The sequence below is a fragment of the Puma concolor genome, chromosome E1 (assembly GCF_028749965.1).
Source record: "Puma concolor isolate L17-30 chromosome E1, mPumCon1.1.hap2, whole genome shotgun sequence".
NCBI classification, from domain to species: domain Eukaryota; kingdom Metazoa; phylum Chordata; class Mammalia; order Carnivora; family Felidae; genus Puma; species Puma concolor.
This window is the reverse complement of record NC_141680.1, coordinates 17,268,037-17,293,292: the sequence shown is the minus strand read 5'-3', so window position 1 is coordinate 17,293,292 and position 25,256 is coordinate 17,268,037. Positions and strand designations below refer to the sequence as shown.

At 46.8% G+C, this 25,256-nt stretch overlaps 2 protein-coding genes across 4 annotated transcripts in view; both read right to left on the bottom strand.

The window, feature by feature from the left end:
* The window catches only part of SLC6A4 (solute carrier family 6 member 4), a 66,105-nt gene extending 48,898 nt beyond the window's left edge, over window positions 1–17,207 (bottom strand). For all 3 annotated transcript variants that reach the window (XM_086686427.1, XM_086686428.1, XM_025916369.2), the window contains exons 1-2: window positions 17,058–17,207; window positions 16,853–16,976 (exon numbers count right to left, since the gene is read on the bottom strand). The gene's annotated coding sequence lies outside the window, so the exon portion shown is untranslated. The remainder of the gene's footprint in view (window positions 1–16,852; window positions 16,977–17,057) is intronic.
* A 6,111-nt stretch (window positions 17,208–23,318) lies between these two features.
* The window catches only part of BLMH (bleomycin hydrolase), a 46,576-nt gene continuing 44,638 nt past the window's right edge, over window positions 23,319–25,256 (bottom strand). Inside the window, exon 12 of the mRNA XM_025916380.2 lies at window positions 23,319–24,280. Coding sequence (XP_025772165.1) covers window positions 24,129–24,280 — 152 coding nt within the window. The 3' untranslated portion in view covers window positions 23,319–24,128. The remainder of the gene's footprint in view (window positions 24,281–25,256) is intronic.

Below are 25,256 nucleotides of genomic sequence, written 5' to 3'. Positions count from 1 at the left end.
AAAATATTACAGCAACAAGAGAGAAACCAGCTCCATAGATCTAGGGTGTGTGTGTGTGTGTGTGTGTGTGTGTGTGTGTGTGTGGATGGGGATGGGTGTCTTGGGTTCTCCCCTATCCAGCTACTTGGTCCCCACCCCCTGACCCTATCCGGGGCTCACGGATGCAAACACCACTCACCGAAGAACATGAATTTCTGACCAAGAGTGTTCTAGGTAAAACCCCATTTGGCTCATCTTGACGCTGTTCTCCAGCCTCTCCCTGTCCGCTTCTCTGGACTTTTAAAATTAACCACACATTCTCTCATCCACCATAAGTAACCATGTACCAGGCTGAGGGATTTTTTTAAGGTTCATTTTTTTCCCCAGGTCGCCTGGTTGGCTCAGCTATTTAAGTGTCCAACTCTTGGTTTTGGCTCAGGTCATGATCTTACAGTTCATCGGATCAAGCCCCACATCAGGCTCTGCACTGGAGCCTGCTTGAGATTTTCTCTCTACCTCTCTTTCTGCCCTTCCCCACTTCCGTCCCCCCACCCCTCTCTCTCTCAAAAATAAATAAGTAAATAAACTTATTTAAAAAAATAAAGTTCTTGGGGCACCTGGGTGGCTCAGTCGGTTAAGTGTCTAACTTTGGCTCAGGTCATGATCTCACGGTCCGTGGGTTCGAGCCCCGCGTTGGGCTTTGTGCTGACAGCTCAGAGCCTGGAGACTGCTTTGGATTCTGTGTCTCCCTCTCTCTCTGCTCTTCCCCCACTCATGCTCTGTCTCTGTCTCAAAAATAAATAAACATTAAAAAAAATTTTTTTTAATAAAAAAATAAAGTTCTTTTTTTTTTTTCCAAGAGAAAGATGATGAGGTGTCAGTGTATTTAAACACACAGCTAAATTAAACCTGAACTTTGTGGTCCCTGGCTGTGTTGTTTGAAGAAGGTCTCTGTACTTCCCTTTGGCCTATATCAGTGATGTGTTCTCCACATTAAACACTGAAGAACTTGAAGATCAGATGACAGAGATAAAGAACTTTACCATGTGCAGCCAGATGATACTCAACAAACAAAGCCAGCCCATCACTGAGATTCCTTTTTCCCCCAACTTCAAAATCGTACCCCAAATTTTCTGCAGGAACTTCTTCCTATCTTTAATACTCCTCTAGTTTCAATGCTCCTCTAGTTTAAACTGCCACTCATGGCACCTGGCCGGCTCAGTCGGTGGAGTGTGTGACTCTTGATCTTGGGGTCATGAGTTTGAGCCCTACCGTTGGGTGTAGAGATTACTTAAAACAAAACAAAACAAAACAAAAAACTGCAGCTCAAAGATCTTCCTCTGGCGCATCCACCACGGTCTATGGGACGGAAACATCACCCATCTCCGAAGAATACAGTGGCAGAGGGAATACACACTTTGCCATCCTAGCAACTCTGTCGCCTTTCTGATGAGAGAGTCAAGTGATTTGTTCTAGATTTCATGTAATCTCTCCCTTGGGGCATTCTGCAGGGGAGATGGAAGATGTGTGTGTGTTAGTGAACCTTCTTGGACAATGTATGTTCTTCAGTACCTTCCCCTAAGGCAACCAATCTTGATTTCTTGGCATGTGTCATGAGCAGCTTCTAGACAAATAACGTGCTCTCTATTTTTGTTCTGAGCATTACAAAGATCTTGTTTCCTGAAATATCCCCCAGCACTTTTTTTAATTGCATCAACAGCCTGAAATGGTTCAAGTTGTAAGAAAGCCTGTTAAGAGCGATCCATGACTTCAGGTGGTCTCTCTGTCCACCCAGCTCTGCTTTCTAGGTTTCTTCTATTGTGCTTGCACCCCCAATCACTTATGTGCAAACATAAGTTACAGCCACCCAAAGCCACCAGACAGGTGGGAGATGCACATCTCCTTTTCTTCAATTCATTCCTCTGCCTCTCCCAATTGGAAGAAGCTCCTCCCAGTTACTCACCCAGTTGGCCAGGAGAAGATGGCCTGGCCTGGACCCCCTTCTGCCTGCAGGATGCTCCTACTTGTGGGTCCCACTCTCCCTTCCTACTTTTCTGATTCGACAGAGCACTGGCCACCCTTTTCTACTGAGATCAGCAGGTAACAGTTGAGAGCAAGCCACCCGGGAACACAGAAGTAAGAGTTAAGAATATTGGTTTCTAAGAATGTTCCCTTAAAAGCTTTCTTTTTACAAGATATTTTTATCCTGCTGGGTAGAGATTGCAAACGAGGTCAATATGACAGCTGTGACCTCCACTCAGTAGCCTCTGAGTTTCTCCGTGGCCAGAAAAAGCCCCAGAAGCCCTTCCTCTGCACCTCGAATGTGTGCCCTTGTGCCAGGCTGAGCAGGTGACAGGCTGTGGGTGGTGCCACATAACCCCGGTCCTCAGTGGGATGACAACCTCACATGCAGGACTCTCATCCCCTACATCTCTGCACACGGGCAGCACAGCGGTGTCATTGACAGGCTGGCAGTCAACTTTCTGCTCACACCCTGCTTCCTCCCAGCCTAGAGGGGGGGCTAATTCACTCCACCTCCCCAACTCTACCCCAGTAAAAGGGATTGTTTCCATTTAAACTTCTTCTGATCAAATCTCTATTCCTCTTTTCACAAACTCTGTCTCTGTAGCCAGGGGAACCAGTATGTGAACAAGTGTGTAATTATAGTGATTAGTCATGAAACCACCCAGACCTTTGGAAATGTCCATGACCCTACTTGTCTGTTTGACACACATCAGCACATTCTAAGCAGAAACACTATAGAAATGTTGTACTTTGACTTCACTTGTGAAGATCAAAGTGAGTTCATTTCTCAGGACGCTCAGTTTTCATTTCCAAAAACAAAACAAAACAAAACAAAACCCAACATGAATTACGGGTTTACCACTGAGATAAGATTAATTATAGGTTATATAGCCAAGTGGCAATTTGCATTCACTATTCAGAGAGAGAGTCTGAAGTTCCCAAGACACCTCCCGAGGGTGACAAGAAAGCTCTGGTGTCTACTTACACGGTGAGCATGGAGCCGGGCCCTCTGCCACACAGCAACACTAATTCTACAAAGACACACCGTGTGCCTAGTACATGCTAGGCTCTTGGAGGCAAGGCAGCCACTGTCCTGCCTTCACGGAGCTCACGGCACAAGGCCAAAATCTGACTGTGGGAGAAACGGTACTTCTGTCTACGGAGGGAGAGGCGGGCGCTGCTCCACAGTGCTGCTGTGCACCCTTCTGTAAACGAAGGTTTCTGCCGACCTGATGCAGCATGTTGAGATGCCTCACACTGCCAGCTCCAAGGTGCCCTCAGATTTTCAAAGCCCTTCTTTTGTTCCTTTGTGCTTCTGTCCCAGAACCCCAGACTGTAGTCAGTTCTGGCTCACACTCTCCACAGTGTAAGACGGTGGTTTGTATTTGTATCTGCAGGGACTCCTGGCTCACCTTACAAACAAAACAGACTTCAGGATGTGAATGCAGACAGCAGGGAAAACCTGCTTGTTTCTGGACAAAGGGGGTAGACATGAACTCCACTATCCCAACCAAAGAATTCCTTATGTGAGACAGTCGGACAGTTTAATTTTCTGGAGAGGAATTAAATAGTCTAAAACCAGGGTGCCTGGGTGGCTCAGTTGGTTAAGCCTCCGACTTTGGCTCAGGTCATGATCTTGCAGTTCATGAGTTCAAGCCCCACATCAGGCCGTCTGCTCTCAGAGCAGAGCCTGGAACCTGCTTCAGATTCTGTGTGTGTGTGTCTCTCTCTCTCTGCCCCTACCCTGCTGTCTCTCTCTCTCTCTCTCTCTCTCTCAAAAATAAATAAACATTTAATAAATAGTCTAAAATCCTTAGGGCTGTTTGGGCCAGTTACCATGAGAAAGGACAAGGGTCTCTGTCCAGAACTTTCCCTGCCTGGGACAGAGTAGCTGTGAACTTCTCTTTAATAAAAGAAATGGATTTGGCATAGGTAGGCATAAATAGCCCTCCTTTAGTGAACATGAGTGGCTGAGCCTAGACTAACCATCGTCATGAGGCATCACATAACATTTCTTGTGTCCACACCTCATGGCTCTCCTGTGGAATCTGCAGTGGAATCCCAGATCCACCACTTACTGGCAATGTGACTTGGGGCAGGTCACTTAACCTCTCTGAGCTTTCATGTCCTTATGTGTAAAAGCAGGCTATTAAAATTCTCACTTCCTAAAGGCTGTTGTGGGAAATGAGGTATGACAAATGTTTAACTCAGTGTCCGGTGCATGGAAAGCATCAATAAATGAGAGTGAATTGATGGTCACAATGCCACCACATATATGCAACCCATTTTACTTTTCAGCTTCACACCCCAGTCAAGGGAACTGAGGCCCAAAGGCTAAGTGACTCCTAGCCCACAGCACAATGGAAGGAAAGGCTTCCGGCTCCTTCCACGCCTCCCTGGTTTGTGCTTGCTCCTCTCCATCAGTTACTCTCCTTGGGGTCTCTGGGAAACTGGCAAACAGCAGATTCTTAGGCTGCTGTCCCAGAGATTATAATTCAGGAGATCCATGTGGGTGCTGCATGCTTTACAAGCACCCAGGTTATCAGGGGCAGGTGGGCCACCGAGCATGCCCAGTGCATCCCTACCCTGCACCCTTGCTCCCCCCCAATTATGCTGCATCCCTTGAGGCCTGGCTTAAGTTTCTATCTACACCCTCCATGAAGCTTTGCTCACCACCCCAGCCCAATTACTGCACAATTACCAATGTGTCGTTTATCAATGGTTATTATGGACCATTAGTTATCCTTCTATGTCTATTTGCTTTGCATGCCCTGGAACCAGGGGCCATGGCTTACACATCTCTGTGCTCAAATACTCGCTGACTGGTGTGCGCACTGCGCAGCTCCCAGCGAGGAGGCGCTATTTCGGGTTTCCTGGGCGCAGGCCCTAGGGAGCCACAGCCGCCATGCCGGCAGTTTTGAGCCTCAGGCGAGACACTCCTCTTTCTTGCCCCTCTGGGGCCCATTCTCAGGGGCCTTGCCCCTCCTCACCCGTCAGGAAGATATGCTGTGCATCTTGGGGGCAGAAGGAGGACTGTCACAACAATCGTTTTAATGGACTATGGACTAGAAAAGACTGACATGTCTGGAATTAAAGAAGAGCCTGGGTTGTGCTTTTAGACTTTGAAACAAGTACCAGCAGGCACGCCCGTCAACGGTCTGTGTTCAAACACTCACTTGTGCCTTGCTTGTTTGCAACTTGCAATGTATTTTCTACCTACAGAAATAAATCTTGTTAAGTGGTGGTTAGCCTCCTGAACTAGCTTACAAAATCCTAGTTTAACTGTCAAATACTGAAACACCTAAAATGTAAGCTATGGAACACAGCCCTGTCAAGTCTTACAGAATGGGGTGGGGGGACAGTGAAAGTGATTATGAATTACTGGTCATCTATCACCTATCTATCTTTTTAAAAATTTAATAAAAACAATTTTTTAATGTTTATTTATTTTTGAGGGAGAGAGAGATAGGGCATGAGTGGGGAAGGGGCAGAGAGAGAGAGAGAGAGAGAGAGACAGACAGACAGACAGCAGACAGAATCCGAAGTAGGCTCCAGGCTCTGAGCTGTCAGCACAGAGCCCAATGTGGGGCTTGAACCCACAAACCTCAAGATCATGACCTAAGCTGAAGTCAGATGCTTAACTTTTTTTTTTTTTTTTTTTTTTTTTTTTTAATTTTGAGAGAGAGAGAGAGCCATGGAAAGGGACAGGAGACAGGGAGAGAGAATCCACACTCACTGCAGAGCCTGATGCGGGGCTTGTTCCCACAACTCTGGGATCACGACCTGAGCCGAAATCAAGTCAGATGCTCAGTCGACTGAACCACCCAGGCGCCCCGATCATCTTTCTTAACATTCTTTCTGATTCTTTTTTAAAAATTTTTTTTTCAACGTTTTTATTTATTTTTGGGACAGAGAGAGACAGAGCATGAACGGGGGAGGGGCAGAGAGAGAGGGAGACACAGAATCGGAAACAGGCTCCAGGCTCCGAGCCATCAGCCCAGAGCCTGACGTGGGGCTCGAACTCACGGACCGCGAGATCGTGACCTGGCTGAAGTCGGACGCTTAACCGACTGCACCACCCAGGCGCCCCTCATTCTTTCTGATTCTTAAGCAACTCTAAATGTAAGGACAGGACAAGGAAGTACAGAGACTCCCATGCAGATTCTGTGGAGGTGTCTTTCAGGCTCCTTTATTAGAGCTGTGGAAGGTGATGACACAAATTTGTTATTACATTTAACTTCACAATTTACAACTTCTTGTGGAAAACAAAAATTGCTGCCACGGTGTTGCAGTGTGACCTAGGCTGGGAAAGGAGTTGGGAAACTCAAACAGGTGATGTGGTTAGGAGGGATTAGGAGTGTTGCTGACACCTTTATTGTTGTCATAATGCAATTTATGCAATAAGTAGAAATCAAGATTAAAAAAACATTTCCAAACGCAGGTTTTCTCTTCCTTGATATGAAGTCTTGCGTTAGAACTACTTTCATGTAAAACAGACATGATTAGACCCACAAAGAGAGCCAAGAGAGAGACTGGCGGGAGAGAGAGAAAACCAGCCCCAGGGAGGGGGTGTTATGAAAGGAGGGTGGATTTACCTGTGGCAGCTGAACGAAGCGGAGAGAGAAGGCCGGAGAAAGGGATCTGAAGTGGAATTAAGTACAGTGTGAGTGATGGAGGCAAGAGGGAAGGAAGAGCTGGGCCCATTTCTTTGGGTGGGGCAGGGAGCGGCGGTGGGGGGGACACACAGGGGAGAGAGATGGGGTCAAGCAGCAGAGTGGAGGGGGCCGTAGAGGCCACAAGATGTTTGTGACTCAGGTAACGCTGCTTGAAGGGGCCTTTTCTCTTAGGTCAAGAAGTTCTGAAATGCGCTTTACAATGTGTCACACACAGTTTGCATTCATGAAAATCTGTTCAGCATTACGCAGCACTGATCCAGTCCTCAGATGCACTGAGATGAGGGCAAGAGGTTCCAAACCCTAGGAGTTTGTGGTTTCAAGACGTAACCCTCTGCACTTCCCTTACTACTGAGATAGTAAGGGAAACTTAAATATGGGCTGTATAATTTGCAACGACATCTATGGAGCTAGAGTGTATTTGATAAGCAATATGATTTCACTCCTCTGTGGAATTGAAGAAACACAACAGATGAACATATGCAAAGGCGGGGAAAGAGAAGAGAGGGAAGCAAAACAGAAGAGACCCAAATACAGAGAACAAACTGAGCGTTGCTGGAGGGGTGTTGGGTAGGGGATGGACTAAATGGGGGATGGGCATTAAGGAGGGCACTTGTGAGGAGCACTGGGTGTTGTATGTAAGTGATGAATCACTAAATCCTACACCTGAAACCAATATTACTCTATATGTTAACTACCTAGAATTTAAGTAAAAACTTGAAAAAAAAAAGAGGAAAAAAATAAACTGAAATTAAAATAAATAAATAAATAAATAAAGGCTACATATTTGATAAAAATATTTTATCAACGTTGTTTCCCAAATGTGATAACAATGGGGCTCTGCTTATGTAGGAGAATGTCCTTGTCCTTAGCAGACAAGAGAGGACATATTTAGATGTCTGCAAATTCTCAGAGATTCAACCAAAAAATTATATAATATACAGACTGTATAATTATTACATGAATTATATCACATATTACAGAAAGTGTACTGAACTATATTACACATGCAAAAATTAGAGAGCGTGCATGCACAAATGTGACAATATGTTAATAGCCGGTGACTCTGGGTGAAGTTTCACTGGACCATTTCCCTGACTTTTCAGTTGAAATTTTTCAACTGGGGGGAGGAAAGAAGTTCTAGCCCTGGGAGGGCTGGGGAACCTCTGGTCAGTCAAACCTCCCTGCGGGCCCGGGCTGGAGCACCCAGAATAGCTTATCTCCACTCTCCCGGCAGTGCCTACCCGCCCCTTTCCTCCGGCCCAGCTCCTCTCCTCTGAAGCGAGGAAAAGAGCCAGCTGACTTGATTAGTGTTTAAAAACAACACACCCAGGGGGAAAGGAGAGAACAGAAGTACAGGAGACTCAAGTTCCTGGATGGGCTTGAATAAGCCACGGGGGACCTGGGGCACCTCCAGCTCTGCCGCTCCCTAAATTTGAGGGAGTCCCTTAGTTAGAGGGAAAAAGTCTGTTTAGTTTATTTTCATTCAGCAGCTTAGTAGTAACGGAAATAAAATGTTCTTTTTCTTTGAATAGGCCCAGAAAAATCACACAAAACTGCAAGAAGGCAAAGGTCTGCTGACTTGCTCCCTCCTATCCAGCCCACCTACCAGCCACCCCCCCCACCCTCCTCTGGCACAGCACACAACTGACTTTTCCAGGTTTGCCACTTGGCCTTGTCACAACCTCCCCCAGGCACCCACCTCACCTCTTCCCTCCCTATCTCAAAAAAGGACATAAAGAACTGGACCTCAGGATCCCGGGAGAACTTCCCCATGCCATCAACCACCTGGCAGTGCCTGGGGCCCAGGCCACTGGGCTGGCCCTGGGACATTGCCTCCTTGTCTCCACATTGCTGGGGTTCATCTCTGTTCTGCAGGCTAGGGGACTCCAGGGTTAACGAAAGGATATCCACTCCTAGCTTTTAAAATGCCTATGGCTTAGGGGCACCTGGCTGGCTCAGTCGGTGGGGTGTGTGACTCTTGATCTTGGAGTTGTGAGTTCGAGCCCCGCAATGGGCGTAGGGATTATTTAAACATTCGCTCTTAGGGGCGCCTGGGTGGCTCAGTTGGTTGACCATCCGACTTTAGCTCAGGTCATGATTTCTCAGTTTGTGAGTTCGAGACCCACATCAGGCTTGCTGCTATGGTCAACCTGTCAGCCCACAGCCAGCCTCAGATCCTCTGTCCCCCTCTCTCTGCCCCTCCCCCGCTTGCACTCTCTCAAAAATAAACATTTAAAAAATAAATAAAATCTTAAAGATAAAAATCAAATAAATTAATTTTTAAAAAAGCCCTATGATTAAATACCCACTAACAAGTACCCTAGGCCCAAGGTTGGGGTGGCAGCAAGGAAGCTGCTGCCAGGTGCCAGGGGCGCCAAAAGGAAGGAGAAAATGAGGCAGACTGCCCCACACTGGCCTTCTCTCTACTCATTCTGTCACCACATAAATACAGGGCTGAGGAATCACTCGCTTGCCTTAAAAACATGCTATTGACATCAGTAAATGAGCATTCATCCTCCCATTCACCAACAGCCAACGGAGGTCAAGCTTGAGGGAATGTCCCTGCACAGAGACATTCCTCAGAGATGGTTTCTGCAAGCGGGCCCAAGTCAGTACCATGAGCTCTGCCTAGAAATAAGGGGGCCGTGTCAGCCTGTGGTGGGTCTTGTGCCCACCCCAGAAAAGCAGTTCACCCTCTGCCTAGGTTTCTTCTCAAGGCTGGTTTCATCTATTTTCCAACTGGGTCCCTCCTAGGATGAGTTTTCTTTCCTTAGCGTGCCCGTTAAGGTTAAGCCCAGAAACAGATTCACCACAGGAGTGGGGTGAGTCAGTTTCACTTGCCCCAGGAATGGAGACATGGGGTGACTTACTGTATCTTTGACTCCACACCCAAGCCTGTTACTGTTACATGGGATACCGCAAACCTCAGAGGCGTACAGCCGACTGTCCACAGCTCCGTGACTGGAAAGAAAATCCGCACAGCCCAAATCTGTACTGCCGAGAAGCTGTCTCCACCACACCGCGCCCTGGGCGTATTGCAAAAGGGAGGTGGGGAGCTGGGAAACTGTGGCTTGTGTGTCATTGAGGTCTGGGACTTGGCTCGTGCACGGCAGCATGTGCCTTAGAGTGAAACCTGAGGTGTCCCCAGTGGGCCCCGATTTGACTGCAACATCTGGGTAGAGTCCCAGCACTCCAGGCATTTCCCACTATCGTTTCAAGTCATGTTTGCTTAAAGCAGAGACATTAGGGTCACAGTCACAGAATGAGTTGGAGGGGACTCGGACCTCATGTTAGGCAGGGCGCCCCCTCCAGCCCCTCACTTAGATAGAGCTGAGGACTGTGACACCCAGAAGGGCTGATCTTCATCAGGAAGCACGAAGTCTGAGGTACCTCCTTGGACAGAAAAATTACCGCATAATTTTCCCTTTGGCTACACAGACATCTTTCTTTAAAAAGTCAAATCATGACCATATCCCACTGATTCATTAAAGCCAAATGAAAATTAAACGTCTTCAGGCAGCCCTGCCTTTGTTCTCTCAAATAAAACCATTTGAGGACTATGAAGGAGAAGGACCGGCCACTTAGTGGCTGAATTTCTGGAATTACCTGTGTTTCTCTTTGGAAGGGGACATCAGGGATGTTTCTGCAAGCCTGCCATTGGAGACAACCGCCTCCAGCCAAGCACCCCTCTTCCGAGGCCACATCGCCCATTAGTGAACTCTTTGACATGCCTCTCCGGGTTTCATCAAAATGCTCAGACGACTCTAAAAAGCCCCCAAAGAGGAATTTCTGAGGTTTTGCTAAGTCCGTTAAAACTGCAACATTATTCTGTCTTCATCCTCACCCCTCCGCCCACCCTCAGTGTATGTTTCTTAAGCAAGAGGCTGAAAGAAACAGGTTTGAGTATCTGTGCTGCTGTTACATTCCTGAAATGTCCCACATGGATCACCAAAGTGCTGAGGGGACTTTTGATTAATTGCGAAGCAGTCTCAATCCACTCTTATTCAGCTTTCGTGAAAAAACAAAACCAAACAAAACAAAAAACCATGCACGAAAAGGCTTGCTTAATTTGCAAAAGCCCCTTAAGAACCAGACTCTCATAGGCGCCCGGAAGCAGCCACCCCCACCCCAGGTAGGAAAACCACCTTTGGGCATCAGTGGCCACACAAAAGCAAGGAATGCGACAGAGTCAAAGCTGTGTGTTTCCCTCCACTCCTAAAAACCCTAACACTAATGCTGCCATAGTGCCCCTCCGTTTAATTAAACACAAATCCCAACGTTGCTTTCTTAGACATTTTTCCTATGTAACTGAAGGCAAAACACATTAAATATTTGATCTAGTCTTACCATGATGAGAGCTAGCAGGCTCATAAATAATCCATTGACCTGGTTCATTTTTCTGAGCAAAACTGATCACAAAAATACATACACACAAGCGTTTGTCAAGTCTGACTCTTAGAAATTCTACCCCTCTCAAGTTCTTCAGAACCCCAGCGGAAAAAGAAATTCTTCATGCAAAAGACCCAAAAAGGAAACTGCTCCTCGGGGTTCTTTAGCTCCAGAGAGTGTTTTCACTTAGTTAAATGTACAGTTATTTTTTTTTTAAAGCAATTGATGGTTACACCTTTCAACCATGTAAAACAGCTCGTTGGCGGTTGAGTTTCCCATAAATTCTGAATGGCCTGTGAGCTGTCTGAGCGTGCATCAGCTCTGCCAGTTAAACAACCCAAGCGCAGGGAGACTCATCCCACTTAAGAGTCATTCAGAGATTTCTCTAGATGTTTGGGCATTTATGTCAACCAGAACTCACCCTGTCGAAATGCCTTTGCACAAAGCCACCTGCACACCACAGCGGTAAGTAAGGATCAAACAGAAGCCGTGGGTTCAAACTAAAGCAACTTTTCCCAACGCGCAGGACAGCACTTAGCTTAATACGGTCTTTACAGGATCTTGCTCTGGTGCTCAGGACATCAAAAAAGCCGCCTGCGTCCGTAGACAAAGGAGCCCTCCAAGTCCCCTCGTCCGCTCGGCGCTCGCTAGTCCCGGGCGCGCCGGCTATTCCCACCCGTCCTCCCGGCAAGGGCAGCGGCAGGGCAAGGAGCCCACCCCGCGGCGCACGCCCTCGCCCTCGTCCCGGGAGGCACCGCGGGCTGGCGTGCGAGTTCGCAGAGAGGAAAGGCGAACCCACCTGCCGGGAGACCGTGGGGAGGCTGGTCCGGGGCTCTCCGAGGCGGGGCAACCCTCGCGCCCTCGAGGCACCAGGGGCGCCGCTGCCTGTACCGGAGCTGGCGCCCAAGCGGCCGTATTTGTACTCTCGTTCCCTCACATGGTCTGATCTCTAGATATCCGCCGCCAAAGAGCTCTTTAAGAATTTTTGCGTCACTTTGAGCCGCAGAAACTTTACGGGTGTCCCCGGTCGTGCCTCGGCCTCCCACCTGGGGTAGGGGTGGCCGCCCGGGGGCTCGCCGAGGGTGGGGGGCTGCGCCGTACGGGGGAGGGGCAGCAGGGGGCGGGGCCCCGGGGGACGTGAGGGGTACACGCTTCCTAGGGGGACGGTGCTCTAGGAGGCGGGGAAACCCTGGGGTGGTGGGGGGCTGGCAGAAGGCCGAGCAGAGCAGAGATTCCCAACTTGCTGGCTCTAACATTTCGGGGGAGGGGGCTGCTCCACAACAGACAGGTGTATTTCCTTCCCCACCAACTTCTCCCCGAACTGGGTTTAGGTTTCTGCTTAAAGTCACTTATTCAGAGCATCTTTCTAGACCACGGACACCTCCCCATCACCCACGTCCCGAATCCTGCTCTGTTTTTCTTTCCAAGGACTTGGCACCTGGCATTCCCGAGTTTATCTGGCTCCACTGTGGGATGTGCGCTTGGCCAGAAAGGCCCTTGTCTAATTTCTGGCTATCTCCAAGAACCCCAGCAGTGCCCAGCCTGGTGGCTCACACTAAATCCTGGCAGACAGAATGAATGAATTCTTTCTCGTTTTGCTAACCCGCCACACATCAGAGCTGTCTCAGAACAGATAGTATGGGTGGTGATCTGCAGAAGTGGATATGCCTGTGGTGTTGCTGGGGTGGATTAATTACTGCAATATCTTAATTATCTCAAGAGGTTCAACAGGAGCTTATTGTTTTGAATCATATGAATATACTGCTTTGATAACTTTTTTTTTTTTTTAAGTTTAAAAATGAATTTCAGGGGTGATGGGTGGCTCAGTTGGTTAAGCCTCCAACTTCAGCTCTGGTCATGATCTCGCTTTGTGGGTTTGAGCCCTACATCAGGCTCTGTGCTAACAGCTCAGAGACTAGAGCCTGCTTCAGTTTCTGTGTGTCTCCCTCTCCCTCTGCTCCTCATCCCCCTCTCAAAAATAAATAAAACAAAAAAAATATTTTAAAATGAATTTCATGTTATTGGCTGTATTGTCTTTTCAGCAAAATTCTATTTTACATTTGAAAAGAATAGACGGAGTACTTGCTTTGGGATGTCCCTGAGGAAGAGATGAGAGGGGAGGGGAAGCCACCTCCCTCCTCCCAAAGGGGGCCAGGGATGGGGCAGAGTAGAAGGAAGAAAGGAATTACAAGCTTGCAGCCCCTATGTGCATGGAGGGACTGAACCCACAAAGCAGAGCGCGCACTGAGCTGAGTGGAGCCAGTGTCAGCGGGAGCAGGCGGGGTCCCCAACCTGGGAGGAATCAGTGTGAGGCTTTGGTGCCACCTAGACGTCAGGGTGGCGATTGCAAGGGGCCGGGGCTGCTCTGGTGAGCCAGCTGGCATCCAGGGCGGCAGAGCCAGGCTGGTGATTCCTGCGCAAGATTGGGAATTTCACCTCAGGCCAAATCCCCAGGAGGCAGGGGCCCATGTGGGCACCTGCCCCTTTCAGATGAACAAGTTGATGCACCCAGGGCTCTGCTTGGCCTTCTTAAACTCATGTGTAAGCGCAGTATGAACAAGGGGCTACACAAAAGTAGGGCGCCCGTCTGAGGAGGGGGAGGGGCAGAGCTAAGGAAGGAGGAGACCAAGAGTGGGACCACAGGCTGTAGGAAGCAGTGGGGGTGACTTCAGCCCTTGGCTAAGGCTCTACCCGATCTGTCCTCCACCTTGGTTCCAACGTGGCTTTTTAAGACCACTTGATAGTCTCGTGATCCTGTTGACCCCACCACTCCTGGCCTTTTTTCTAGATCCTAATACCCATTTCTGCTCAGCCACTCCAGGCCCCTCTTTGGTGCTATGCTGGCCTAGAGAGTGGGAATCCCATGGATCTGGGTTAAATCTCGGCTCTGACCCTCTACTGCCTGTGTGGGTTTGTTCCCATGCAGGGTAAGTTCCTTTACCTCAACCTTCTGGCCTTTGAGTCCCTGGTCTGTAAAATAGGGATTCAGTGAGTGGTGGGCACCGCCCACTGGGGGGTGTGAAGGGGGGAAGGATCCCTCCCACTGTGCACTTCTCCTCCCCAGAGAGACTTCCCCCATCTCCTCTCTGGCCTTGGACCACCTTGGACCACCCAGGCCTGACGTCTCTCCTCTTGCTCCCTGCCTGAGGGTGCTACCAGAAAAAGCTATTAGACTTACACAGACTGCACCCTTTCCTCGTTCCTTCACTGCCTCCCTGGCAGAGTCCATACAAAATGTCCCAGATGGTCCATCTTCTCTCTAAACACGTGCTTTCTCTTCCTCTTGTCTCTGTGGGTGCCACCAATGAAACATCACTTAGCCTCAGCTGCCCCACCTTCACCTCAACGAATCTGAATCCAGCCCCTCTCTCTTCCCTAAAGCGAACTCTTCCCTGTCCTGCTTCTCACCCTCACTGCCACAACTGCCCAGTCATCCCCAGAAGCTGACTCTCCCCTGTGAAGATCCCCCAGTTCTGGCACCCTATTCCCTCTGCCTGTGGAGTTCCACTCCACTGCCCATCGTCCTTGCATATCAGGGCGAGCGGACAGATGTCATGGTCTATTGCCAAGCCAGGGCAGCCTGTACCCTTCCCCATCGTCCATCTCCATCACACAACACCTTCCTGACCTGGGCACCTGCTCCGTGCCAGGCAGAGGAAGACAGGAGCTGTGCCCTTCGGAGTCAGGCAGGAGGTCTGTGCTGAACACAGAAGGCAGCAGGGAGCCTGGAATGGGAGAGGCATGAGGAAAGCGGTGTTTCAGGGAAGGATCCCATGGCTCCTCCAACCTGGGCTAGAGGACCAGCGGGGCAATGGGGGTGCTGGAGGCAGACAGGTTCCTTAGCAAGTAAGGAGTGAGGCCGGGAGGCACTAGTACCTGTCGGGAGGAGGTGGAAGTGAGAAATCAGGAGAACCTGTGAAGCCCAGCCACCAGTTGCCCTGTTGCGAAAGCAATGGGGCTGTCAAAGACTCTGTGAACCTGGGTGAACTTGGGTGACTGGGTGAGAAGCCCTGCCAGGCAATTGTGGTTCAGCAAGTATTTCTCTTACTTCCGCTAACACTAGCCTAGAGATAGCGGGGCCTCCACAGAATAAACACAGCCCCCTCTCCCTCCCCACACATAAACACTGCTACCAAGAAGACCCACTTTCTGGGTGTCTCAAGGCTCAGCAAACCGTTCCCCTGTGGAGCCAGACCAGAAGAAACCCTGTAAGTCCAATCCTCTCCCTCCAAAACGCCAAGTGCCCTCTGTGTGCCTGCTCTGTTCTGGTTAACACAGTAACGGAAGATGAGGCCCGCCCCTTCTTGTGGGCCTTTCCCCAGCCTTTCTAGCCTTTACGGTGTCTGTCTGCTCCATCCCTTCCAAAGCACCCCACCCCTTGATTTTCCAGGGAGGTGACACAGTTTTGGAGACTCTGTTCATGTTCAAGCATGTGCAGAAGACAGCACCTGCAGGGCAGGATTTGCTGCTACTGTGAACCCACAGAGGGCTGGGCAGGCATTCCCCTGCGCCAGGGCCTCCTGGATCCAGATGAAACAAGGAAAGAGGATGGGAGGGGCAGCCCCATCCGGAGTGCCAGGAGGGTGACCTCGCCAGGGCTCGGGCAGGAATGGGAGGCTGTGTCAGGCTCAGTCCTGCTAAAGATGCTTTGGTTACCTTTCCTGGCCCCATTCTCTTTCATTCCTTTTGAGCCTCCTGCCTTTGCTAAACCACCCTCTTCCCCCACAGTTTACAGTGATGGTGACTACCCCATGCTCTATCTGTAATATCTTTGAAGCAGGGTTTTGATGTTTACTTCCTTCCTACAGAATTTCCTCCTCTGACTGGGGACACCCTTAGCCAGGGCCACATTCTGGAGGACAGCTGTTTTTTCGCCTTCTACCTTGGCAGAGAAGTGTCAGGCGGGAGAAGGGCAGAGTCCCAAGGGAGGGCCCCCACAGCCCTGTGTGCACCTGGGATATAGTCCTTTGACCTCTCCGACATGCCCACCTCCTCCGCGAGGCTCTGAGTTCCCAAGGGAAGGGCCTTTCTACCTCTCTCCATGTCTCAGCACACAGGAGGCCCTGCGAGCACAGGTACTGCCAGTGAATGACAAGGAAATGCTTTTTACTCTTGACAGACTCGGAAGTGCCATTAAAACCAGGGCCCTGGCAGCTGGCAAGGAAATCCTGACACACCCAACAACACAGTGCCCCCCAGCTGGTGGAAAGGGTGAGGCAGATTTGTCTGGGCTGTTTGGGGAGGTTCACAAGATTTATTGTTCAATGAGAAAAAAAGCAAACCACCGAACAGGTGTTAGTTTGCCGAGCAGGGGGAGGCTGATGAGGTACATTGAAATCTAAGTATATACCAGTGAAAAAGAAGAACAGGAGGAGGGGGAGAAAAGAGAGAAGGAAGGAAGAAAAAAGACAGACAGAAAGAACACAGGAAGACATTCTAGAAGCCCCAAGCCTTATCACAGAGCAGGGCAGAACCTGAAGGCTTTCTCAGGGGCGCCGGCTGCACCTCACTGGGTATAGATGGTAACTTCCAGGCCAAGTTGCTCAGCGCCATTGTACTTTAGTCTGTTCCCTCAGGAAGGGGGCATCTATTTGCACTAATTTACTAGCAAGGATGCGGTGAGCCAAGAAGTGAAGTTTAGGGCTTCTCTCAGGATCAGATGAAGAGGGACAGAATTGTTTTTAGAACTCCTGTCCTGTGCATCAAGCCCATGAGGTCAGTCCTCTCGCCTGGAGTCCTACTGTCAGTGCCCCTTTGCCAGCTCAAGATTATGAAACACTCACCCTTCCTTTGGCTTTTCTTCCCTTCCAGGAGCTTCAAGATAACGTGTGCCTCTTTGTAGTGGGAGGTTTCCCCTCAGTCTCCTCTTGGTGTGCTCATCACCCTCATCCTTGAGGTCTGTGGTCACTGTGGTTTTAATTTAAAACCAGTCAGTATTTCTTTTCTTTCTCCAACTTCAAGCCCTTTTATAACTGTTCTGGCACTTACCAAAAGAAAGACCTCATTCCTAGAAAGTCACCTTCTTTTTCCACTGGCTCATGTATATCCATCTTACTGTCCCAGCAAAATGATACACTCCTAGAGGGGAGGGAACTGTTTGGACCCCAGACGGCCAGGCACAATACTGGACATGGAGAGGCTCTGTCAGAAGTAGTTATTAATAAAAGCTACCATTTATGGAACATCTATCATCTACCAGAGTCATTCTACACATTGTCTTTTGTCCTTCTCCTACTGTAGGCAATACACAGCAAAACTCTTTGGCTGTATTTTGCTGTAAATGGTTTTAAAAATAAATGACAGACTCCCTCCTTTTCAAGTTGTGAGTCTGCACATTTAATACATTTTAAAAACTTTTTAATTAAATTTTTTAAAGTGTATTTTTTTGAGAGAGTGACAGAGGAGGGGGAGGGGTAGAGAGAGAGGGTGAGAGAGAATCCCAAGCAGCCTCTGCACTGTCAGCACAGAGCCCTATGCAGGGCTCAAACCCACGAACTGTGAGATCATGACCTGAGTTGAAACCAAGAGTCGGACACTTAACTGACTGAGCTGCCCAGGTGCCCTTCATATTTAATACACTTAAAAATGATTTTTCAATAAAAGTGCTATGGATACTGAGGCTCAAAGAGGCTCAGTAACTTGTCCATGGTTATGCAGACTCCAAGCAGCAAAACCAGCCTGCCTGTCTGAGTCCAAAAGCCCTGCACATCCCGCTGTGCTGGGCTGGTTTGAAATGAGGAAGGTACAAGCAGTGAGAAAAGCAAACTAAACTGTGTGGGTTTTCCTTCTTTTTTCGACTCCCCTTAAGTAAGTCACCTTCATGAAGTCTGGACCTTTCTGTTAAGCACTAAAATGAGGGTCACAGAGGCTTTGTTCTCCTGCTACTCGTCCCTATTGAGCAAGTTACAGGAAAGGAGACTTCAGATCTATGTATAAACTTTTAATTGAGCATTGCTGTCGCAATGTAGGGCACTTTCAATCAGCCAGCCAATCAGTATTTACCGTGAGCCAGGCTTGTGAACACTGCGGTGAGCAAGACAAAGCCCCTGCCCTTGGGGAGCTGACAGTGAGTATTGACTTTGGGGAAAACAGACAAATACATGTAAATAAATAGGATAATTTCAGAAAGTGATAAGTGCGGTGAAGAAAATAGACCCCGGTCACAGTAGAGAGGGATGGGTGTGGAAAAGGTAGAGGCAGTCAGGGGGTGGGGTGGGGGGAAGCTGGCTACCTAGGTGAGGTGCTCAGCCATGACCTGAGTCATGAGAAGCCAGCCATGCAAAGACCTGCGGGAAGAGCTTTAGGAAGAGGGAACAGCAAAGAGGCAGGAGTGAACTTGGTGTGTTGGAGGGACAAAGGAAGAAGAGAGCAGAGCAATTAGCAGGAGCAGAGCAAACAAGAAGGAAAGGGAGGAAGTTGAGACTGCGGAGGTAGGCATAGGCCACAAGACTCCTGTCACTGAATGTTCCAAGTAAAACTCCAAGGATTTCTTAACTGTTTTGGACAAGTTTGGATGAGTTAACGTTTATGGTCCCCGGCCGGATGAGATGCAGGGAGGCTAAGCTGTAAGTCAAACACATGCTGGTAGTTCCCACCATATGCCTACCCTGCCTCAGCTCCCTGTTCTGCTGAACTGCAGCTGATTTTAAAAAATAAAATAAAAATGGGGCATGGGTGGCTCAATTGGTTAAGCATCTGACTCTTGATTTCGGTTCAGGTCATGATCTTGCACTTTGTGAGACTGAGCCCCGTGTTGGGCTCTGCGTTGACAGTGCAGAACGTGTTTGAGATTCTCTCTCTCTGCCCCGCCCCTGCTCACATTGTTTCTCTCTCTGTCTCTCAAAACAAACAAACAAACAAACAAACAAACAAACAAACAAACAAACAAAAAAATAACTTTGAAAAAACAAAAATACCGTCATGGGGCAGCCTGAGAAATGGTTCCAGAGAGTGCTCCGTCACATCAAGAGGAGTTATGGAACTAGAGGTTTTCTTTTTCTTTTTTCTTGGAACTAGAGTTGTTCTAGAGGAGTAAGCAAAGTGAAAAAGAGCAATTAGTATTCAGACTGCACTGAGAGAGAGGAGCACAGATGGGCTCACCACCTCCACAGTCCTGTTCCCAAATAACTGCAGCTGGTAGGAATTGAACATTTGCTCCCTCCCTTTCTTCTTTTCCCTTTGTGGTAATGCGGAGAAGGCTAGGAGTTTGAAAAGGGAAACAAAAACAACTCTGGCTGGTTTATTCCTAGGTTTCAATCAAATTGTATCACAGGCCACAGGGAGGAAGAGTCAGCGTCAAGAGCAGCAACAATGGTTCAGACAAGTTGTCCTAAACATGGGAATGCTCATCTGGAATTACTTAAAGAAGTCCCACTTGACCGAGGCCTACGGCTGGAGTCAGCAGCAATGCTCACACACACCCTGTGACTGAAGGAATTAGAGCACAAGGGCCCTGGCTCTGCCAGCAGCAAATTAAAATTAAGCTGCTCTTTAAGGACAAGCTGGATCAAGCAGATGGGTCCACAACCACATCCTGAAGGCATGTCTCATTATCAGGTCTTGGCTTCTTGGAAGTGTAGGGTCAGCATGACTCTACATGTCTCCAGAGTCATCCTGGCTGGCAAAGACTTTCCAGAGGTCAGAGTATCAGTTAAAGAGTTCCCAGTCACACCTTCCTATTTCTGTGCTCAGTGGTCACCCAAACATTAGCAAGTTCCTCCAATTCAGGTCTCTGGTTCAACCTTTGGCTCATTTCCCTTTATCTCCAGCAGAGAAGACATATGCAATGCTGTTTGTTTCACCCCACTTGATCCTGATTTTATTTGGGAAATCGCTTTTATTAAATATGTTGTTATGAAGATTATTCTTTCATATATTGCAGATTTGGTTTATAATTTGTTTAGGACTTTCGCATCTATGCTTATGGGTGTGATTCACATGTAATTTTTTCTCTTACTATCCTTGACAGAGTTATGCCAGTCTCATAAAATGATGCTTTATGTCATAAAATACTTCTTTACGTCTTTCCTTTTGGGCTAATCAAGATTCCCCAGAGAAGATTTCCAATCTCCTGGGTGCTAGAGTTCTAGGAGCCCAAGATGGCAGAGAACATTCAGAATGTAACTACTCACTTAACCCCCTTATGGTACTTTCCTCCTCAGTTATGTTTCTGACTTCCAGAGCATAAACCGTTTTTCTCTCTTGAGAATAAATCTTGAATGGGCTGAGAGAGCAAGGGAGGGACAGTCACCAGCTGCCCAAAGTAGGGAGGGGATCTAACAGACACACCCAACCTTCAGTAACCCTTCTTTCACTCCCAATTCCCTTAAAGGTCATCTGGAACTACCATATTGGGGAATTACACAATGTAAATTGGTTTGCTTAGCACTGGCTGTCTCCACCATTGGCTCAGGATTCAACTTTTTCAGCTCTGCTAAATTGTTCAGTGCCTCTGTGGGCTTTCCAGCTTATTGTTTCTCCTCTTCTGTTGCTCCCAAGTTGTGGATTTAGGTCTTCTAAACAAATCCCTCTACTGTCACATTTAACAAAGTGTATCTTCTAATTTTTAAATATCTGCAATATCTATCATGGTATCTTCCTTTTGATTTCTTGTGTATGTGTTTTAATTAGTCTTGCCAAGATCTGTTTTTTTTTTTGTTTTTTTTTGTTAAGACTTAACTTACAGCTTTGTTGATCCTATCTTTAATTTCTGCACATTTTTTTAATGTTTACTTTTTGAGACAGCACAAGTTGGGGAGGGATAGAGAGAGGGGGGACAGAGGATCTGAAGTGGGCTCTGTAATGACAGCAGCAAGCCCGAAGTGGGGCTCAAACCCACAAACCATGAGATGACCTGAGCTGAAGTCGGACGCTCAAGCGACTGAGCAACCCAGGTTCCCCAATTTCTGCACATACATTTTATTTCCTTCTATTTTTAGATTTATTTTGCAGTTCTAATTTCTTGACATAGATGCTTAGCTCAATTCTCAGTCTTTCTTCCATTCTAATAAAATTTTAATACTATAAAATTTAAGTACTGTTTTAGCTGTATCTGTCATTTTGATATGCAGTATTTATCATTGTTTAGGTTAAATTTCCTTTATGATTTCTTCTTGGACCTAAGAGCTAATTTCTAAACATATAGGAACCTTCTAGTTATCTCTTTAGTTTCTAACTTAACTGCTTGGAAATTTGGTGAGGTTGACTCTACTTTCCAGCGTATAGTTAATTTTTGAAAAAGTTCCATGTGTGCTCAAAAAGAATGGGCAGTTATTCGATGCAGTGTTCTAAATAGATGTCCATTACACCAACCTTACTAAATGCTTAAACCTTTCACTTGAGTTTTTGGTTACTTGACCTATCAACAATTAAAATCTTCCATTATAATACTGGCTTATTTTTCCATATATTTTTGCTTTATATTTTTTGAGGTTATGTTATTAGGTACATACTAATTTATAATTTAGAATCTTCATATTTTTCCAGAGAATCAAGTAAACATATAATTATGTAGTGACTCTATCTCTAGTAATGCTTTTTGTTTTAAAGCCTACTTCCAGGGCCATCGTGTTGTACAACTCCAGGGAGGCTGTGAATAACATACTCTGGAATCAGTCTGGTTACTCAGAGTAGCCCTAATTTGGTAATTATTAGTAGAGCCACACCAGATTTATTCTGGTTAGTATCTGCCTGATATATCTTTCCTATCCTTTCTTATATCCCAGGGTTGCTGATGTCTCTTATAATCAGCTTATGGCTGAATTATTTTTTTAAAACTCCAGTTTGACAGTGTCTTTTTTCTGGGACATTTAACACATTTATATATAATTATTGACACATTTAGATTTATCTCTATCTTATTTTGGACACTTTCTTGGTCCTGCATTTTTTTTCTCTCACCATGTTGTCTCTTTATGGATTGATTATATTCTTGCTTAGAAACTATATCCTGCTTATTTTTTAGTAGTAATGTAGAAATATAGATATATTAAATAGGTATATAAGATATATAAATTTAGAGGGGCACCTGGGTGGCTCAGTCGGTTAAGCGTCCGACTTCGGCTCTGGTCATGATCTTGTGGTTGATGAGTTCGAGCCCCGCGTCAGGCTCTATGCTGACAGCTCGGAGCCTGGAGCCTGCTTCGGATTCTGTGTCTCCCTCTCTCTCTGCCCCTCCCCCACTCATGCTTTGTCTGTCTCAAAAATAAATATAAACATTAAAAAGATATATAAATTTAGATAAACATTTTATACATCTAGATACAGATATTTTTATACGTTTTATATAACTAAAAATAGATATACAAATCTAGAAATCTAGGATAGGTTATTAACATATCAAAGTCTAAAGTTAATCAATATATTTATTTTCTACCTGAATGATATAAAGAATATGTTTAGTTCAATGACCTCCCTAATTACAATTATCTGCTTTCATGTATTTTAGTTTTGTCTTTCTCTGAACCCTATTAGACTTACCTACACGTACTTTTTGTTTAGATGATGCACATATTTATCATATTTCAGATCTTTCATACTGGAACACTTTCCTTCTCCTTGGGTAAGTTTTTGACTGAAAATGTATTTTATTTCATCTTTGGAAGACAGTTTCATGGAGTATAGAATTCTAGGCTCACAGTTAACTTCTCATAGCACCTTGAAGAAATATTTCTCTTTCTTCTTGCTTATATAGTTGCTGATGAGAAGTTAGTTGTCAATCTAATTGTCTTTTCTTTGGAGGGAGGTAATCAGTGTTCCTGGATGCTTTTAAGATCTGTTCTAGGGTTTTGCCATGATGTGTCTAGAAATGGATTTATTTATCTTGCTTGGAACAGGAATACTAGAATATCATAAACACTTTGATTCAAACTTGAGCCTTTATCTAATGTTATCTTGGAAAGTACTGTGACAGACAATATCCCCTGCTAGGACCGAGAAGATTCTTAGAAAGTCAGAAAGGCAGGGGGCTCAGGCACTGATGGAAATGTTGATTAGGATGCTACACTTTTTGCTTTCAGTGAAAGGGATGTCCAGTCTCAGTGAAATACATAGTCTTCAGCCAATTCCGAGGCTGGACCTAGCAGAAGCCAGTGAGGATCAGCGTAGATTGGGAAGGCTCATCTATTCCATACAGAAGCTGAAGCAGGGAAGCCCTGAACTATCTTGCTGTTTTCTATTTTGAAGAACATGGGTCACCTGGCTGCTTTCCTTTGTTGCTAAAGAAACTCTTAGATCAAATAAGCCACTTACTCTCATTTAGCAAAGTGTTTTATTCAAAAGCTTCTCAGCACCATCTAGTTGTCAGAAAGAATGGTATCACTTTTTCCTGCCCACCCAACTCCCAATTCCAGAGGCAGAAGGTAAGCCATTTGGCCAAGCTCCCCTTAATGATTAGAATTCAGATCATGATATGGTTTTGGCTGTTTTCACACTCCTCTTTTTCTCTAAGCCTCTACTTAACCCTGACTTGAGTAGAGCTGTGCCCCCCCCCTCCCCCCCCACAGTTCCAAACAACAGGAAGGAATCATGTCAGATCTGATCAACCTCCCATTCCTGGGCTATTAGAGGCATATAAAATTACCTTGAAAAAACCTGAATTCAGTGACTGCCATCTAGGAGGGACAGTGATACTGTCAGGCAGCATGCAGTTTGAAAGCTCAAATCTTAGGACAACCCTCCCCCAACTCTACTCTAGAAACACAGAGCATCAGGTCCATTTTCTCTCCATATTCTACAATTGCTCATCCTCTCCTGTCTTATTAAAACAGACACTAAACCAAACCTTTTTGACAGACTTAAGACACACAATTACATCTGATTAAAATGCTAAGAGATCCTGAGCTGTTGGAGATGAAGAGAGTACATAGTGTGACCTGATCTTTCCCTTTAAGAATATTTTGTTTCATCATAAAGCACACTTCTCCAAGAGGTTCCTGGAAGAGCAATCCAAGTATCTGACTGTGTCCTGTGGGAACCCGTGTAACTTTGGCTTCAGTCCCTGGGTCTGTCCTTTGTAGTCACTTCAGGTCCCATGGGAGGAGGAAAGAGCTGCAGGCAGCATCACTTCGCCAAAGCCCCCATGGGGTCCCACGCTGGCAGGACAATGGGTTCCTGCTCTAACACAGCTAGCACCTCTTCAGGGACATGCTTCCTGTCCACAACCACTTCGTAGACATATTCAGAGAACCATTCATCTGTCATGCACAGGTAACCTGGAGAAAAGAACAAAAGCCTCATGAATCCAGAGGGCAAGGGGAAAAGAGCAGAAACCCCACAGGCACTATAAAGAAGTTTGCTACAAAACTAGTATTTGCACATGTTTTTCAGCTTTCTCATCTATAACCTCACTTAATCTCAGTCTTATTAACTATTCTGTGAAGCAGACAAGCCAGGCAAGGCTATAGTTTTATCAGTTAGAAAACTGGGGCTCAGAGTAACTAAGTGACATGTCCCAGTCACACAGGTGAGGTTCAGACCTGGGCCTTAAACCTAAGACTGTTACCAGATCCCATGCTGTTCCATTGTCCAGGCCGTCAGGGCTAAAGAGAGCATGACCCTGAAAGATAGGTGGAAACGCTTCTTGTTCATACAGCCACACCACGGGGATTAATCTCCATCTAGGGTCAGAAGGGCAAGCACACAGGGTCCATTCTTACCTACCTTCTCACCATCACTGGCTGTTCTCCTACCTTTCTCGCTACTGTAAATTCCTACAACTAGCTAAGCTGGAGAGCTGAGAGGAGACCCGAGGCGGCCATGTCGTCATTCCCAGGAGCCCCCTTTAGCAGATGATACTGTATAGGTCAAATGATAACAGTCTTTGCTGGCCTCGTGGGAAATCTGATGTGAGATCAGGTAGAACTGGAAGACTGAGACAGCATCCTGACCTCTCTTCCTCAGGAAGGCCCAAGCGTTTCTGGACCTCCAGTGGGCGGACTGGAGACCGGCACAGCTGTACCGGCACCCAGGCCGGGAGCTCAGCTGAGAGAAAACATGGCGTCATCAGCTATCCAGCCATCTTAGAAATCTGCCCTTTCCCATTGGGAAGATTAACCCATATCTTGGGCTCCACTAGAATGAAACAAATTCCCCTTCAGGAACGTATTCCAACACACTTAAACAGCAGGAAAACTGCTTCACTTGAGTCACTGATAATATATAGAGCAAAATTAAAGCGAGAGACTACAG